Raw genomic sequence first — 14,344 nt, 5'->3', positions numbered from 1 at the left:
GGTTCAGCAGCTGTCTTTCCTAAGACAGGGACACATGGGCCTGGTTATTGCTCTTGTCACATGTGGAGTGGTAGGAGATGGAAGAGGGAGAAAGACAGGGCCGGCAAAGGAGAACATCAGCACAGAGATAATTGGGCTTAGCTGTCAGAGCCACTGGTCCCCAGCAGAGGGGCACCCAAGGCCAGCTTAATCCAGCACACACACCCCTCACCTTCGAGTCCTCTATCCCGGTAACACTGACCCCTGACAGGGTCTTCTCTAATACAGGTAATACCCACATTCCCACTTGCAAAGGTAAAATAAGACATGACCCCCAGGGGGTTATTAGAGAGAAAAGGAGGAAAGCAAGAGCCCTACTGAATTTTAGCAGCAGGTGTGGTATACAGGGAAAAGAAATTTGGACAGCCAGGAGCTGAAAGACCCCCCAGTTTAAACCAGACCTCTGTGTCTCTTCCTCAGGGACCAAAATGTCCTGCCAGATTCCTCCTGGAAAAAACCTGTTTCCCTCCTGTCTCCTCTCCCAGCCAGTTTCCAGATTTCCCATCTCCTCAGAAAAGAGAGATCCACCTATTCAGATCCTCCCTGTAGTGTGTGTGGGTGGAGGAGCTGGGCTCCGCTAGTGGACCATGGTCCAGGCAGGGGCTCCAGGTCCAGAGTGGGTGGGAGGAGAAGGCGTCACTTCCGGGGGCCATCGCCAGTGTCTGGTGGCTCCCTGCTCTCTGATTGGGCAGAAATAGCCTGGGCAGGCGTGTGACCCCACTGGCGTGGAGGGGCTATGCCCCAACGCCACCTGTCTTCCTACCCATCTGCTCCACAGAGTGTTGCCTGCTCTGCCCCTGGGCCCTGGAGCCCTTCTCCACCCGGTGAGTGGTGAGTGGCGAGCAAGGTTTGGAGTTAAGTGAGGGTAGGAAGGACTGGAAAGAGGAATTGGGCTCTCTGCTGGGGGAGGGGCAGGCAAACTGGAACCTACAGGCACTGACCTTTGTCGAGAAGAGTGTAGACTTCCCAGAATGGGAGGAGCAGGACAGAGCAGGGGTAGGGGGTGGGGTGCTGCTTTCTGAGGGACTGATCACAGACTTGGTGGAATATGGCACAGTCCTGGCTGGCCCAAAGGAAAGAGGACCTAGGCCCAGGGAGAAAATAAGAAAGGAGGTACATTTCAGGCTTAGGGAACACAGATCCAAGCTGGACACAGCTGCAATCCCCATTCTTACCCAGTCATTCCTAGTTAGCTTATGGGGTTCTGAATCCTGGGGCTGGGGAAGCTGGGCCAGGCAAGCCAGGCACAGGGAGATGGTAAGGGGAGGAGGGCTCATGCATGTTGACAGACCTACAGGAAATCCCAATATTGAATCAGGTGCAGGCCTCTTTGCACAACTTGTGAAAGAAGGAGGAAGCTATGTGGGGGGTCCTGCAAAGGAACCGGAAGGGGTCTGTGGCGGGGGCTGGGAGGAAGGTGAGGGCTAGGAGACGGATAAGGTGGGTGTCTAAGACGAGGTAAGCCCTGTAAGGCGGGCATCACCTCACCCAGCAGGTGATCATTCCTGGGCAACTTGCTTCAGGAAGGAAGTCTCAGGACTGTTAGCCCATCTCTTTACCTTGGATAACCCAGTATTTCAGAACTTAAGAGTGCAAAGGAAAACTCCAAGAGACTTTATGTGTTGGGGTAAATAGAAAAAGAATGAGAGGTTAATTTCTCCCACACCACCTTCTCAATCTTTTAATCACCGACCTCTAGAAGTCCAGTTTTATTTTTGCCTCATTCCCCTCTTCAACCCCATTCCCCAATCTACTCCTCAGCATACTTTGCATGTTTGGTACCTCCTCGTCCTGGCCCTATACCCTGTTTCCAAGCTCTTCTCCAATACTTCCATTCTCCATCCCCACCCTAGATTTTCTCCAATGAAACAACCAGGGTTGCTCAGACTTTGAGGAGAATTGAGATGTGTGTGTACATATCCTGTCCTGCCGCTCTTGGCAGGGGGCAGGGCCAGACCTGCCTCAGGAACTAAGGAACCCTGACAGAGGAGACCCTGTATGCTACAGTCACAAGACGATGTGGGAGCACTCCAAGCTTCAGCAGTTCTAGGCTGGTCAGCATCTCACACCTTCCCAGCATCTGTTCCCCGAGCCAGGTAGAGTCTTTTCCTTGAAACTCAATTAAATGTTCCTCATTCCTGTCACTTGCAGGATAGATTCTAGACCCTCTTCCTCGACCCACCTGTGCCCCACCTGTGCCCTACCCTACTCTGCCCAGAAGTGCAAGAGCCCAAGCCGCCTCCATGGCCCCAGGAAGGATTCAGGGGAGAGGCCCCATACAGGGAGCCACTCCAACCAGACAGCCTGGCCAGAATGGAGCTGACTGGTGAGAACAGCCTTGAGAGAACTAGGGCTAAATCAGAACTTGGTGGAGGGGAAAGAGAAAGGAGATGGGGGTGGGGGTGGGGGGTCCCATTTCCCAGGAAGAAGGTCTCTGAGGGGCACATTCCCTGGATTTCAGATCTGGGTCCTAAGTGGGAATTCCTGGGCCACAACCCAACAATAATTTCTTCCTTATCCACCCCTTTCAACCTCACATCTCTTCATTTAAGAATTGCTCCTCATGGTCATACTTCTCCTAACTGCAAGACTAACTCTGTCCAGCCCGGCTCCTCCTGCTTGTGACCCCCGACTCCTAAATAAACTGCTTCGTGACTCCCACGTCCTTCACAGCAGACTGGTGAGAATCCCCAAGCACTCTCCCCTCTATCCACCTACCTAGTGAGATACCCTCACTCCCATCACTTCCTCTCACCCCCTGATCCAATCACCACTCTCCCAGTAGTCTTTGGTAAGACCACCACCCCCTGATCACCACATGTTGACAATGATTGTGGTTTACAATCAAACCCTCTTTTAAAAGCTCTCTTCTGGTTATATTACTCTTAGACGCCTATCCTGGTTATTGGGCCACCATACCCCCCTCTATTTCAGCTCCCTCTCCACCACCCCTCCACCAATCTTTTTCAGCAGAGCCAGTGCCCAGACATTAACCCTTTGTCCACACCTGTCCTGCTGCCTGCTGTGGACTTCAGCTTGGGAGAATGGAAAACCCAGACGGTAAGAAAGTCATCCTTTCCCTTGGTTTCCCTAGTCCTGTCTTCATCTGTTTCCGACTGCTTCCCATGGATTCTTCAAAATTCCTGAGCTCCCTAAAAAGATCTCACCTTCAGCTTGGCCATTCTAACCCAATCTACATTCTGCTATGGGGATATCCTCTGGACAAGATGATGGCTTGTGGTCCAGTATGTTAAATAGAGTCAAAGCTGACTACCAATGAAAAGCAAGATAGAAGTCTCTTATGGCCATGCCTTTGACCTATTTCCATTCAATCTTCTTAAGCTGGCATGAAGAAGTAAGATGATCTGCTGTCCTCAGATGACACAAAACTGGAGAGTATAGCTAAAATTAAAAAAAAAACAGAATTGAGGTTCAAACTGCTAAAAGGCTAGGTTGAAAACAAGGTGGAATTTAACAGAGATGTATACAAAATTCAACATATAAAGTAACTGAATAAAGTCCTACTCCAGCTTTCAGGCCACAGTGCTCCTGCTTCCCTCATATAAACTTCTAGCCCCAGTACTTACTATGAAAAATATCTGGGAGGGTTAAATTGATCCCCAAATTAGCATTGTAATGACATTATCGAAGCAGCTACTTAAAAAGCTAGGGATTCTAAGTAGCTTTAGATGTTTAACATCCACATTACAGAAACATTCCTGTAAAACTATTCCAAGTGGACTGCACTTAAAGTACTGTGCTGAGTACTAGCCAGCCTCTTTTAGACACATGCTTATTTCTTCAGAGGAACTGTATTAAACTAGCATGTTTCCAAAAGGAGGAAGCAACCTGAACAGTAAGAGATTAGAAAATACGTTATGTGAGGAACAGTTGAAAAAATATTGCAGCTTGTGTGATTAGCTTGGAGAAGAGGGGCAGTCTTGTGGTAGAGCATGAAGTGCTTTAGTCTGACACTCAGAAAACCTCCTGGGAGGGAGCGCTCCTTGGAAAGCCAGCTCTTCTACCCGCAAGATCCCTAGAATTCCCTGTCTGCCCTCAGGTCTTCTGGGGTCCTGGGTTAGGAAAGAAGGGCAATTGCTAGGGATCTCTTATAGTTCCAGCTCCAACATTTATCAGTAAGCCTGCCATCCCTTTATCTTTATAATCTTTATGATGGTCTCAACTCTACATTGAGTTTTTAAAAAATCATATGACCCTAAGATTTTGTAGCAGATAGAGTAGATTTGCAGCACTAGAACCAGGAGTTAAAAGCTACAATGGGACAGATTTCAGCACAATGTGAGGGGGGATAAAAGCTTTTCTGACTGGAATGAAGTGTAAGACCAGGCTGGGTTACTGGACACTGGAGTTATTCAAGCAGAGGCTGATGACCAATTGTCGGGAGACTGTGAAGGAATTCCTGTGCTGGGTGGGACCTTGGTCCTGTCCAATTCTCAGCTCCTATGATTCATTCTGCTGGCTACTCCTACAGGCTCCCCACCCACTATTAGCATACCCTTTGAAGCTGTCTGCTTCTCTCCTCCATCTCTTTCCAGGAGCAGACCAAGGCACAGGACGTTCTGGGAGCAGCGACCCTTCTGCTGGAGGCAGTGATGGCAGCACGGGGACAACTGGGACCCAGCTGCCTCTCATCCCTTCTGGTGCACCTTTCTGGACAGGTCCGCCTCCTCCTTGGGGCCCTACAGGGCCTCCTTGGAACCCAGGTAAGTCCCAGTCAAGGCAACTACAGAAACTGTCTTTCTTTTCTGACTCCCCTTAGAAGATCTGAGGGAAGAAAGGGGAATTCTAGAAATCTTGAGGGTGGAAGAGCTGACCTGCTAAGGGGTGCTCCCTCCCAGCCACAAAGCCTGGGTGCTGGCACCTTATCTTTCCCACATAGACCAGGAGGCATGATGTCTGGTGCAGGTCTCTGGCCTCAGGCCCATCCTCTGCCCTCAGCTTCCTCCACAGGGCAGGACCACAGCTCACAAGGATCCCAGTGCCATCTTCCTGAGCTTCCAACAACTGCTCCGAGGAAAGGTGCGTTTCCTGCTGCTTGTAATGGGGCCCACCCTCTGTGCCAAGCGGGCCCCACCCACCACAGCTGTTCTGAGCAGCACCTCTCCATTCCTCACCCCGAACAAGCTCCCAAACAGGACTTTTGGATTGCTGGAGACAAACTCCAGTGTCTCAGCCAGAACTACTGGCTCTGGACTTCTGAAGAGGCTGCAGGGATTCATAGCCAAGATTCCCAGTCTACTAAACCAAACATCCAGGTCTTCAGGCCAAATCCCTGGACACCTAAACAAGACACACAGACCCTTGAATGGGATTCATGGACTCTTTCCTGGACCCTCCTCCAGGGCCCTAGGAGCCCCGGGAATTCCTCTAGGAACTTCAGACATGGGCTCCCCACCACCCTACCTCCAGCCTGGAGATTCTCCTTCCCCAGCCCATCCTCCTCCTGGACAATACACCCTCTTCTCTCCTTCACCCCCCTTACCCATCCCCATGGTCCAGCTCCAACCCCTCCTTCCTGACCCCTCTGCTATCACACCCAACTCTACCAGTCCTCTTCTAGTTGCAGCCCACCCTCACTTCCAGAATCTGTCTCAGGGAGAGTAAGGTACTCAGGCAATGCCAAGCTCAGCATTGCCTCCCACATACAATCCCCTTACTCAGAGGAGAGGCCCTGGGACACAACTGCAGCTAGACAGGCATACCTAATTTTATGGCGCTTCATTTTATTGTGCTTTACAGATACTGCATTTTTTACAAATTGAAGGTTTGTGGCAACCTTGTGTTGTCGGATGATGGTTAGCATTTTTTAGCAATAAAGTATTTTTTAATGAAGGTATATACATTACTTTTTTAGACATAATGCTATTGCACTCTTAATAGACTACAGCATCGTGTAAACATAACTTTTATATGCACTGGAAAACCAAAAAGATTCCTGTGACTCGCTTTATTGTGATATTCACTTTATTCCAATGGTCTGGAACCAAACCCACAATATCTCCGAGGTATGCCTGCACCAGATTTCCTGCTTTTGCCTGAAACTGAAGCTCTGGTAAAGGGAGACATGCAAGAGAGAGAAAGTAGAATTTTTTTTACTATATATCATAAAACTTCAGAAGCTATCTTTTTTTAAACTATCAATAGTATCTACCAGGGCAGCCAGTTACCTCTTGTCTATATTCTGCACAAATGTACAACTTACTAGTTCTCTTGTGTTCTTTTTTCATAAAATAATTCTGCAAAGGCCTGGACTAGCCTGGCTTCTGAACAGAGGTAGAGACTGAGCTTCTCTGTCAGAGAAAATGAGTTTTGATTTTCTGCTCTGAACTAAGGTTAGTCTCTTTACTCCTTTTACTATATTGTCCTTAATGGGGTTCTGATCGCTTTTTCTTAGGAGATCCTTACTCTTGAGAAATGAATGAGAAGTTGTATCTGGGAAAGGTTGTCCCTACACAATAGATAAAACTGAGCCTGTGTAAATAAAGAAAAAATGAGAGCACCCAAGAGCTACTTGAATAGCAAGGGGAAGATGTTCTTCTTGTGGGGGCAACAGATCTCCCCCTGCCTGAGGAAAAGCTAACAGGAAACTCTGGAGAGCCTCACACCCCAGGTAAGGCTGTGCAGACAGGTCAGTCAAGACAAGACATGGATGTGACAGCTGAGCAAACAGCCAGCACTGCAGCAGCTCAGCAGGGAGCTGCACCAGGCATGGGTTCCTGCCTCCCTCCTGTGGAGGTCAGGGGGAAGTGCAGGAAGTGGCATGAGTCAGTTTCCTAGGGTTCACACAGCAGGAGGGACAAGTACACGTCAAGTACAAGTTGAAGTCTCATTTCCCAGTTCCTAGATGCACCACATCTAAAAGGCGGCCCTATGTGACCACATAAACTCTGTCAGGGGATCTCTAGAAAAGACACCAGGCTTATGGGGCTTTGCAAACAAATGCCATCTTGGTGCTTAGGAAGAGATCTCTACTGCCCCAAATAAAAACTCTATTGCAAAGTTCAGTGCTACCTCCAGAGGCTCCTGTAGCAAAACTAATGGAAACTTTTTCTTCTCCCACCTCAACTCCCCAAAGGAGAGGAAAAGCTACCATGTAGGAAGAGGAGCCAGGAACCTAGGGTTCCAAACACTGTCACAAATACCCCCAAAATCATTAAAGGCATTCCACAACAGAATGAAAGCCAGTGTGCCAGGAACCTTATGTACATTACCTTTTTTAACACGCACGTCTCTGTAAGGTGGGTACCCTCATCTCTACCTTACAGATGAGAAAATGGACTCAGAGAAGCCAGGCAAGTTCCCAATGGTTTCACAGCCTGTGAGCAGGTAAAGAAACACCCTAGGCTGACTTAGTCTGGAGCCCATACCTCTCCCCAGTGTGGTGCACTGTCCACTATATCAGTTAGTGACTCTATTTATTGGGAAAGATCTCCAAATCCTTAGGAAGCCACACATCAACAGTTAAAAAGAGTTCTGCGTTGAAAACGAAAGCTCTTGGTGCAGGTGACCAATTTGGACATCTCCAGGTGTCCCCCTCTCCCGTCACAGACAGAACAGTTGCCATAGAGAAAAAAAATCAACAAATGCACAAAGCTCAAAAGTGCTGTCCAAATCTCAGGTGGTGTCAGTTTCTGCATGGAAGAGAATCAGTTCATCCACACTACACATTCCAGCATGCACTCAATGGAGTGGCAAGTGGACCTTTTAATTTACTGAAAGACTAAAGACTAAAGTAAGTTATATCTAACAATCAAATGAAATACTTATGGCACCTGAAATCCAGTACCCAGGACGAAATATGTCAAAAGGACCAGAGACACAGAATTAAGGGCTCTCAGCACAGTCAGATGAGAGGCAAAAACTGCAAGAACTATGTGGCCAGAAAGTTCCAGGCATCCAGTACTGGCATTTGACTTACCCCAGGGCAAATGCAAATAACTCACAGGCTTCTCCAGTGTGAAGCTGCCCCTATGGAGGACCTAACCCGTTCCCAAATCATTCTGTCTGGCTGACTGTGTCCCTTCTTCCCTTTATAGAAATGACAAAAACTGTTACAAGAACACTCTTATCTCTATTCAACTGTACGTCAGTTCTCTTCCTTCTGTCACCCGGGGCAGCAAGACAGTCTGCTCTGCCACTCCTCAAACTATTATTGGTAATTAGGTTCACTCTAACCTAAATCTATTCTTCTCCAACCCCTGCAAAAAAATCTGATGGCAGGGAAAGGTTCTAGGATTCCATAAAAATTCATCCCCACCCCCACTTCATCTCCTATTTCCCTCTCCCATCACCCCCACCCCATAGTAAAGCAAAAGAAACACCTTTTCCTCCCCCCTGCAGAGGCCATTCCTTTTCAACCCATTTCCCTAAATACTATTTCTAACACCTCATGTAAAGACCTGAAAATGATAGGGAAGGAAATACCCCAGGCATCCCAGCAGGAGGACCAGCTCCCATGGCAAAACCAGGAGAGCAAAAAAGACAGCTGCTTAATACACACTCACAATCTTTCTAGATTGTTACCCTGGGCTTCCCTTGTAAGCACCACCATTTCCTCAACTTTGTTCTCCCCCCACTTTTAAATTAGTGACTGCAGTCAGGCTGTTGTATTGTCCTGGGCACTGGCACTGGACTGCCAACCTCATTGGTATTGCTGCCCTGTCCACTTCAGTGGTCTGCACGGCAGCTCCCCATTCAGTGTCACTGGTAAAAACCACCACCACTTATCCTCCCTCCAGGTCAGCACCAGAACGTAGAGCAGAGAGCTAGCTCCTCCACCTGCTTCCATAACCACCAAATTGCTCTTCCTCTCCTCTTCAGAGTCATGTCCCATGCCTGAGTCTAAAAGCCTCAACCCAAAGCTTCCATAAAAATAATGAACATTTCCAGGCTATGCAAGTGACTCATTCAAGTCAACGTGCTCTGACTTCCTAAGCAACGGAAAGGGTTGGAAGGACACAGCAGGGCTCCTTGCCTATTCAAAATTCTATGCCAAATGGGTGGTATCTTCCAGGCCTGGGGTGCCCTCAGGAGACAAAAGTACAATACTCTCTCCTAGATAGAAAATCACATCGGAGGACAGATGCTGGGGGTAGTCAGCCAGCAGGCTGAGACAACCCTCAACCCAGAAGCAAGAGGTTGGGATAGATCCTACCTGACATGTGAACATCTGGCGGTGGGCCAGAAACATGATGTACCATACACAAACTAGAAAAAATGATTTTAAAGTAAATGGAAAAAAATTTTTTAAAAAGGAAGGGGAAAGAGTCTGAGAAAGTAAAGTTTAATTTTAAAAAGCATCCACATGAAACAACTTCTGATTCCTTTTAAGCTCTCCCATTGAGTCTTTCACAGGCAAGTCGGTTTCCCATTGAGTCCAGACCTCCTAAAGATGCAGCCACAGTGGACAGAAAACAGGTAAACAAGAGCAACTGCTCCTTGGGCTTGAACGAATATCCATGACCTGAGTGACTGAGCAGCAAGGTTGGCTTCCCGGGTGGTTCAAAATGCCAGTTTCTTCATCAGCAGATAAACTCTGGAATCCACTTCAAATCCATGCAGGTTGTTGGCATCACCCTGCAGCCTCATGAGCAGGCCCCCATAGGACACGTAGGCAGAGCTGAAACAGAACACCCAGTCCCATGAGTCTGAGGTCCAGAGCAATTGCTACTCTACTCAACAGTTCTCCACCTTAGCCTAAGAAAAAGAGGCACCCTCATAAAGTTTTGTCATCAAGAAGCAAAATTCAGACAAAGATGAATGCACAGACATGTGCAAGGCAGTGTTCTTTATATCAGCAAAGGTGGAAAATACTCCATGCCCAGAATAAGGGACATGGTCAAATCAATTACAATATGTCCATTTCCTGGAATGTTACACAGCTATCAAAATGTTTAGGAAAAGCTTTAAACTGACTTGAGGAAACACGTTTTACATAACATTAAGCAAAAAGAACAGAACAAAACATTGTAATAAACAACATGATCTAACAGAAAAAAAGTACACAGGAAAAAAATCCTAGAACATTCAAGAATGTTTATGTGAAAGATTCCCTCTGGGTATAGAATTATAGGTGACTTTTTTCCTTCTTCAAGTTACTTCTCTGCTTTTCAAATTTCTTACAAAGGGCACATATTGTTTTAATAAGATTTTAAAGAAAAGAAAAAAATAGTTGAGCAGGGAAACCAAAGAACTGGGGATTGGATTGCAGAGTAGCAAAACACACACACACACACACACACACACACACACACACACACACTCACACACTCACACACACAAAAACAAAAAAGCCTAGCAGTTTAATCACTTACGCTGCATTTAGTTCTTGGAGAAGTAACTTTCCTTTGCATTTCACACAGCAAGACGTTTCAGTTCTGACAGACGACAAAGTGAGGAGCCTACACTTCAGACTGGAAACTGTTCCCAAAACAGTTTCTTTCTGGGTCCTGCCTAGGTCTGAGATGCTTGGGTAGAGAGAGACCCAATACAGGAAGCCTGAGCAAGGCCCATATTTTTAGAGCTCAGTCCAAATTCTCACAAAAGAGAAGGGGGAAAGGGTTCTCACAAGACCATGGAACTTACAGGCGTGTTGCTGCTTCGGTAGAAGTTTCATCTCCCTCAATCCTATACACTTTCCCATACATTACGTACTCAAACTGGTCAGCCCTGTGAAACAATAGTGGCAGTTATTCTCAAAAGCAGTTAACAAAAAGAGGTCCTTTAAAATGGTAACTGGTAGGTAAGTGCCAACATCATAACAACAGGCACTTTCCAAATGATGTCATTCACTCCTCACAGCAACCCTGTGAGCTAGGTATGACCATCTGTATTCTACTGATGAGGAAACTAATTCAAAAAGGTTAAAGTTATTCAACAAGTAAGTGGTACAGCCAAGATATGAACTGAGTGGGGCTCCAAAGCCTTTCCAACACACCAAACTCCCTCCCAAACAACAAACATAGGTCATTCAGTGGTCATTTCCTTAACTATCAAAAAGCTACAACTCAGGGGGGAGCGTATAGCTCAGTGGTAGAGCATGTGCTTAGTATGCACGAGGTCCTGGGCTCAATCCCCAGTACTCCATTAAAAAAATAAATAAACCTTGTTACCACCCCCCACCCCTTAAAAAAAGTTTTCAAAAAATAAATAAATAAAAAGCTACAACTTACACACATGTAATCACTGCTCTGGATAAACACCTGGATATCTGGATTCTTAGGTGCAGCAATTTCCTTAAGGTTACATAGATTCTACTAATAATCATTTATTCTACAAATTAGTAGAGTAAACAAAAAGTAAGGGTCTTTCTATACCACTTATCTACTTAGTCCTCAGGCAAACTTCAAGTACTCCCTTCTCCACTCCCTCACCTGGAAGGCCTATCATCTGTGGGGTTATATTCACCATCATCCAGAGTACCATCTTCATACAAGGTACTGGCTATGACCAACCGGAACTTGTCACCTGAAAATCACGGCAATATCAGAGAGTAAAGAACAGCTGAAACAGTAAAAAGCCTCTCGCTATTGTCTGTGTTCAATACTTACCCAAGTCTACGGGGTAAATCTGAATGTTTACATCTAAGATGAGGTCCATCTTGAAAGATTCGCTCTCACAGTGCAGTCGAGACACTGGAGGGGAACAGGGAAAGAGTGGCAGAGGTAATTGCCTGGCCCAGGGCAGACCCTGCAAACTCACTTTGAGGGACTGTATGCAACGGAATACTCAAATCTAACCCAATCTGCATCCACTGGCTTCTCCTCTGCTCTCACAAAAGTGCAGGCCTAATCAGAATCAAATATGCAAGAAGGAGAGAAAAACTACAGCAAGCAGATAGAATCCCCAGAAAAGATTCAAAGATCCTCTGGCACCAAATACTATCTAGGTTCTAGGCCTGCTGAGGTAATTAAGAAACAACCTGATTTGGGGTCAAGTTACTCATTCATCCAAAGGTTTCATCTTTCAGTGCCAGGCACTGTACTAAGGGGATTATCAAGGTGTATAAGAACTGGTTTTCATCCTAAAAAACATGTCTCCAGACAAAGGAAGAGACACCAAGGACAAACAATTATTGATCAATGTCATAAAAAAGAGGTGTGTATCAAGCCGTCAACTCTTAACTGTAAGGATTTCACAAAGAACCAGATTCTGAGGGCGGATTATTCGCTGTATATAGTCTTGGATGGATTGCTGAGTCTCTCAGAGCAAAATGGGTGAGACACCACCTACCTCATGGAGACTCTTAAGTAAATTACGACAAAGTGTGTGTAAAGTACACAGTACAGCGCCTAGCACAGAGTGGGTAGCGAAGAGAAAGATGCCCATAAGTTCACTAGTGCCTCGAGAAAAGGCCGCCCAGGCATCGGGCACAGCATGTGTGAAGACAGGGAGAGCTCAGAATCTCCGTTTTCACACCTATAAAGTTTCCTGGACCTGTAGGGGCAGACCACGTGAGATGGGTGGACCAGAGGCCCAGGGGCGTGGCCCCAAGATTAGCCCCTTACCCCAAACTGCCCCTACATATCTTACTTACCTCGGTCAAACTTCTTGCCCTCTGGATCAATGTCTTTCACATCAAAAATATCCTCAAACAGGATGCCCGCCATGGTGAGGAGTCCACGAGAGTAGAAAAGGCGCTGAGCGCGCGACCACGGCTAGGGGTACGCGCACCCCCTCGCGTGGAGAAAAAGAGCGGAAAAACAGGAAAAGCAGCGCTTGAAGAGCGGCAGCAAAGAATTAGGATGACGCATGCGCACGGACAAGCAGTCACACGGCCACTTCCGCCGCCTGGCTATCGGGGCTTCTTAACTTCCGCCCCGAACTATTGTTTCCAAGAGGCTTCAGCTTTAAGGGCGGGTCTTAGGTCCAGATAACTCCGCCCCAGGGCGGGGACACCATAGGTCCCACCCCCGGCCGAGGTGGCGTGGTGGCACGTTCTCTCCGGAGGCTCTACTGCGCCCTCTTCAGAAGCCGGGTCAGGAAGACTGGAATGCTTGGGGGCCTATCCCAGCCAGGGACCTTGATCTCTGGCCCAGAGAAGCCCAGCCCTGGCCCTACCCTGCCGGTCCGAGCCTGCCGAGGCCACAGTCCGCGCGAAGGGCGAGCGGAGCAGAACCCTGCCCCCGGCAGGGCGCAGTACCCAGCCCCTCCAGCTGGCACCGAGGCCCCCCCAGGCTGGCCAGGGCCGGCTCGGCCCAGCTGGGTGTTACCCGAGCTGGGTCCATCCAGTTTGGGAATTTGCCATGATATTACCATGAGAAAGAGGAAAGCCTGCACTGTCTCCTCCCCTGGTATTGCACCCCCCTCACCCTTGCTCTCCTCCCTCTCACCGCCCCTTCAGCATGGCATTAACCCCTTCACACTGCCCTCCTCAAGCACTGCCTCTTCAGCAAGGTTCTGCCTTTACCCCTACCAGAGCCCTCTCTGGACATTGATCTCCTATGTACCCCTTCATCCTGGCACTGTCCTATCCTACGGATACCACCTCTTCCTTTACATTTCCCCTTCCTCTAGGGTGCTGGTTCTCACATTGCCCCCTTCCTGGTCACTACTTCCTCCTCCTGGGAACCCCTCTGCCTCCCACGTGCCCATTCACCCTGGAACTGCCTCCTTCCCACACTGCCTGTTTCCTGGGCACCGGCCTCTCCCCTGACACTATCTCTGACACTGTCCATCCACCTTGCGCTTACCCCACCCTCTGCTCTATCGTTCTCCCGACCCTGATGGAGAACACAGAGCCCCAGCAGACTGTTCCCCGATGGCGGCTAGATGTCAGCAGCTACTCGGGTTTCTCCTTGGGCCTTGTCAGGGAGAAACGACCTCTGTTCCCCCACGCCCGCCTCCCAGGAGCGGCCTCCTTGGCACCTAGACCTCCCTTCCCTCTGGCCTCACCCCTTCCCGTTACCTCCCCACCTCCACCCACCACCCCGCCCCCGCACACTCTGCCGGCCAGGATGCTCCCTGGGGGAGCCGCAAAGAAGGGAAGGAGAAAGGAAGGGGGTGAGAAAGACCGAGGGTCCCAGTTCCAAGCATCCCCTTCTGGGTCTAGCGTCCCCCTCCAAGTCCCTCTAGCTTTGTTTCTCACCCCTCGACGGAGCAGAGGGGTCAGGCCAAGCTGGTCTGGGCCATTGGCCCCGCCGGAGAAGCAAGAGAGGGAGCCACTCCTGAGAGAGAGATTGGGCCCCAAAGTCTGATTGAGACGGCTCTGCAGCCCCCGGGCTCAGGCCTTACTGGGCCCGGCATCTTCAGTCCCCTCCCGCCCAGGCGCAGAGAGCCACAGACC

General features: G+C 48.6%; 2 protein-coding genes across 4 annotated transcripts; one reads left to right on the top strand and one right to left on the bottom strand.

Annotated features, from left to right (window-relative positions):
• Positions 1-2,591: 2,591 nt before the first annotated feature.
• On the top strand, positions 2,592-5,887 carry THPO (thrombopoietin). Of its 3 annotated transcripts, XM_015236660.3 has the most exons (5): positions 2,592-2,719; positions 3,013-3,099; positions 4,596-4,763; positions 4,999-5,079; positions 5,196-5,887. In XM_015236660.3, exons 1-5 carry the CDS (start codon positions 2,603-2,605, stop codon positions 5,577-5,579), a joined length of 837 nt encoding a protein of 278 aa, XP_015092146.2. In that variant the 5' UTR covers positions 2,592-2,602; the 3' UTR covers positions 5,580-5,887. The 3 variants fall into 3 exon arrangements, with proteins under 3 accessions (XP_015092146.2, XP_072818261.1, XP_072818259.1); XM_072962160.1 differs by having other exon boundaries at positions 5,016-5,887; XM_072962158.1 differs by having other exon boundaries at positions 4,999-5,887.
• A 3,440-nt stretch (positions 5,888-9,327) lies between these two features.
• POLR2H (RNA polymerase II, I and III subunit H) lies at positions 9,328-13,371 on the bottom strand. Its single transcript, XM_006201024.4, has 5 exons — positions 12,596-13,371; positions 11,610-11,693; positions 11,433-11,526; positions 10,645-10,728; positions 9,328-9,679 (listed from the first exon to the last, which is right to left on the bottom strand). The coding sequence occupies exons 1-5, from the start codon at positions 12,666-12,668 to the stop codon at positions 9,562-9,564; spliced, it is 453 nt and encodes a 150-aa protein (XP_006201086.1). The 5' UTR covers positions 12,669-13,371; the 3' UTR covers positions 9,328-9,561.
• Positions 13,372-14,344: the final 973 nt, after the last annotated feature.

This window comes from Vicugna pacos, chromosome 1 (genome assembly GCF_048564905.1).
Source record: "Vicugna pacos chromosome 1, VicPac4, whole genome shotgun sequence".
Taxonomy (NCBI): Eukaryota; Metazoa; Chordata; class Mammalia; order Artiodactyla; family Camelidae; genus Vicugna; species Vicugna pacos.
This window is presented reverse-complemented; position numbering and strand designations above follow the sequence as displayed.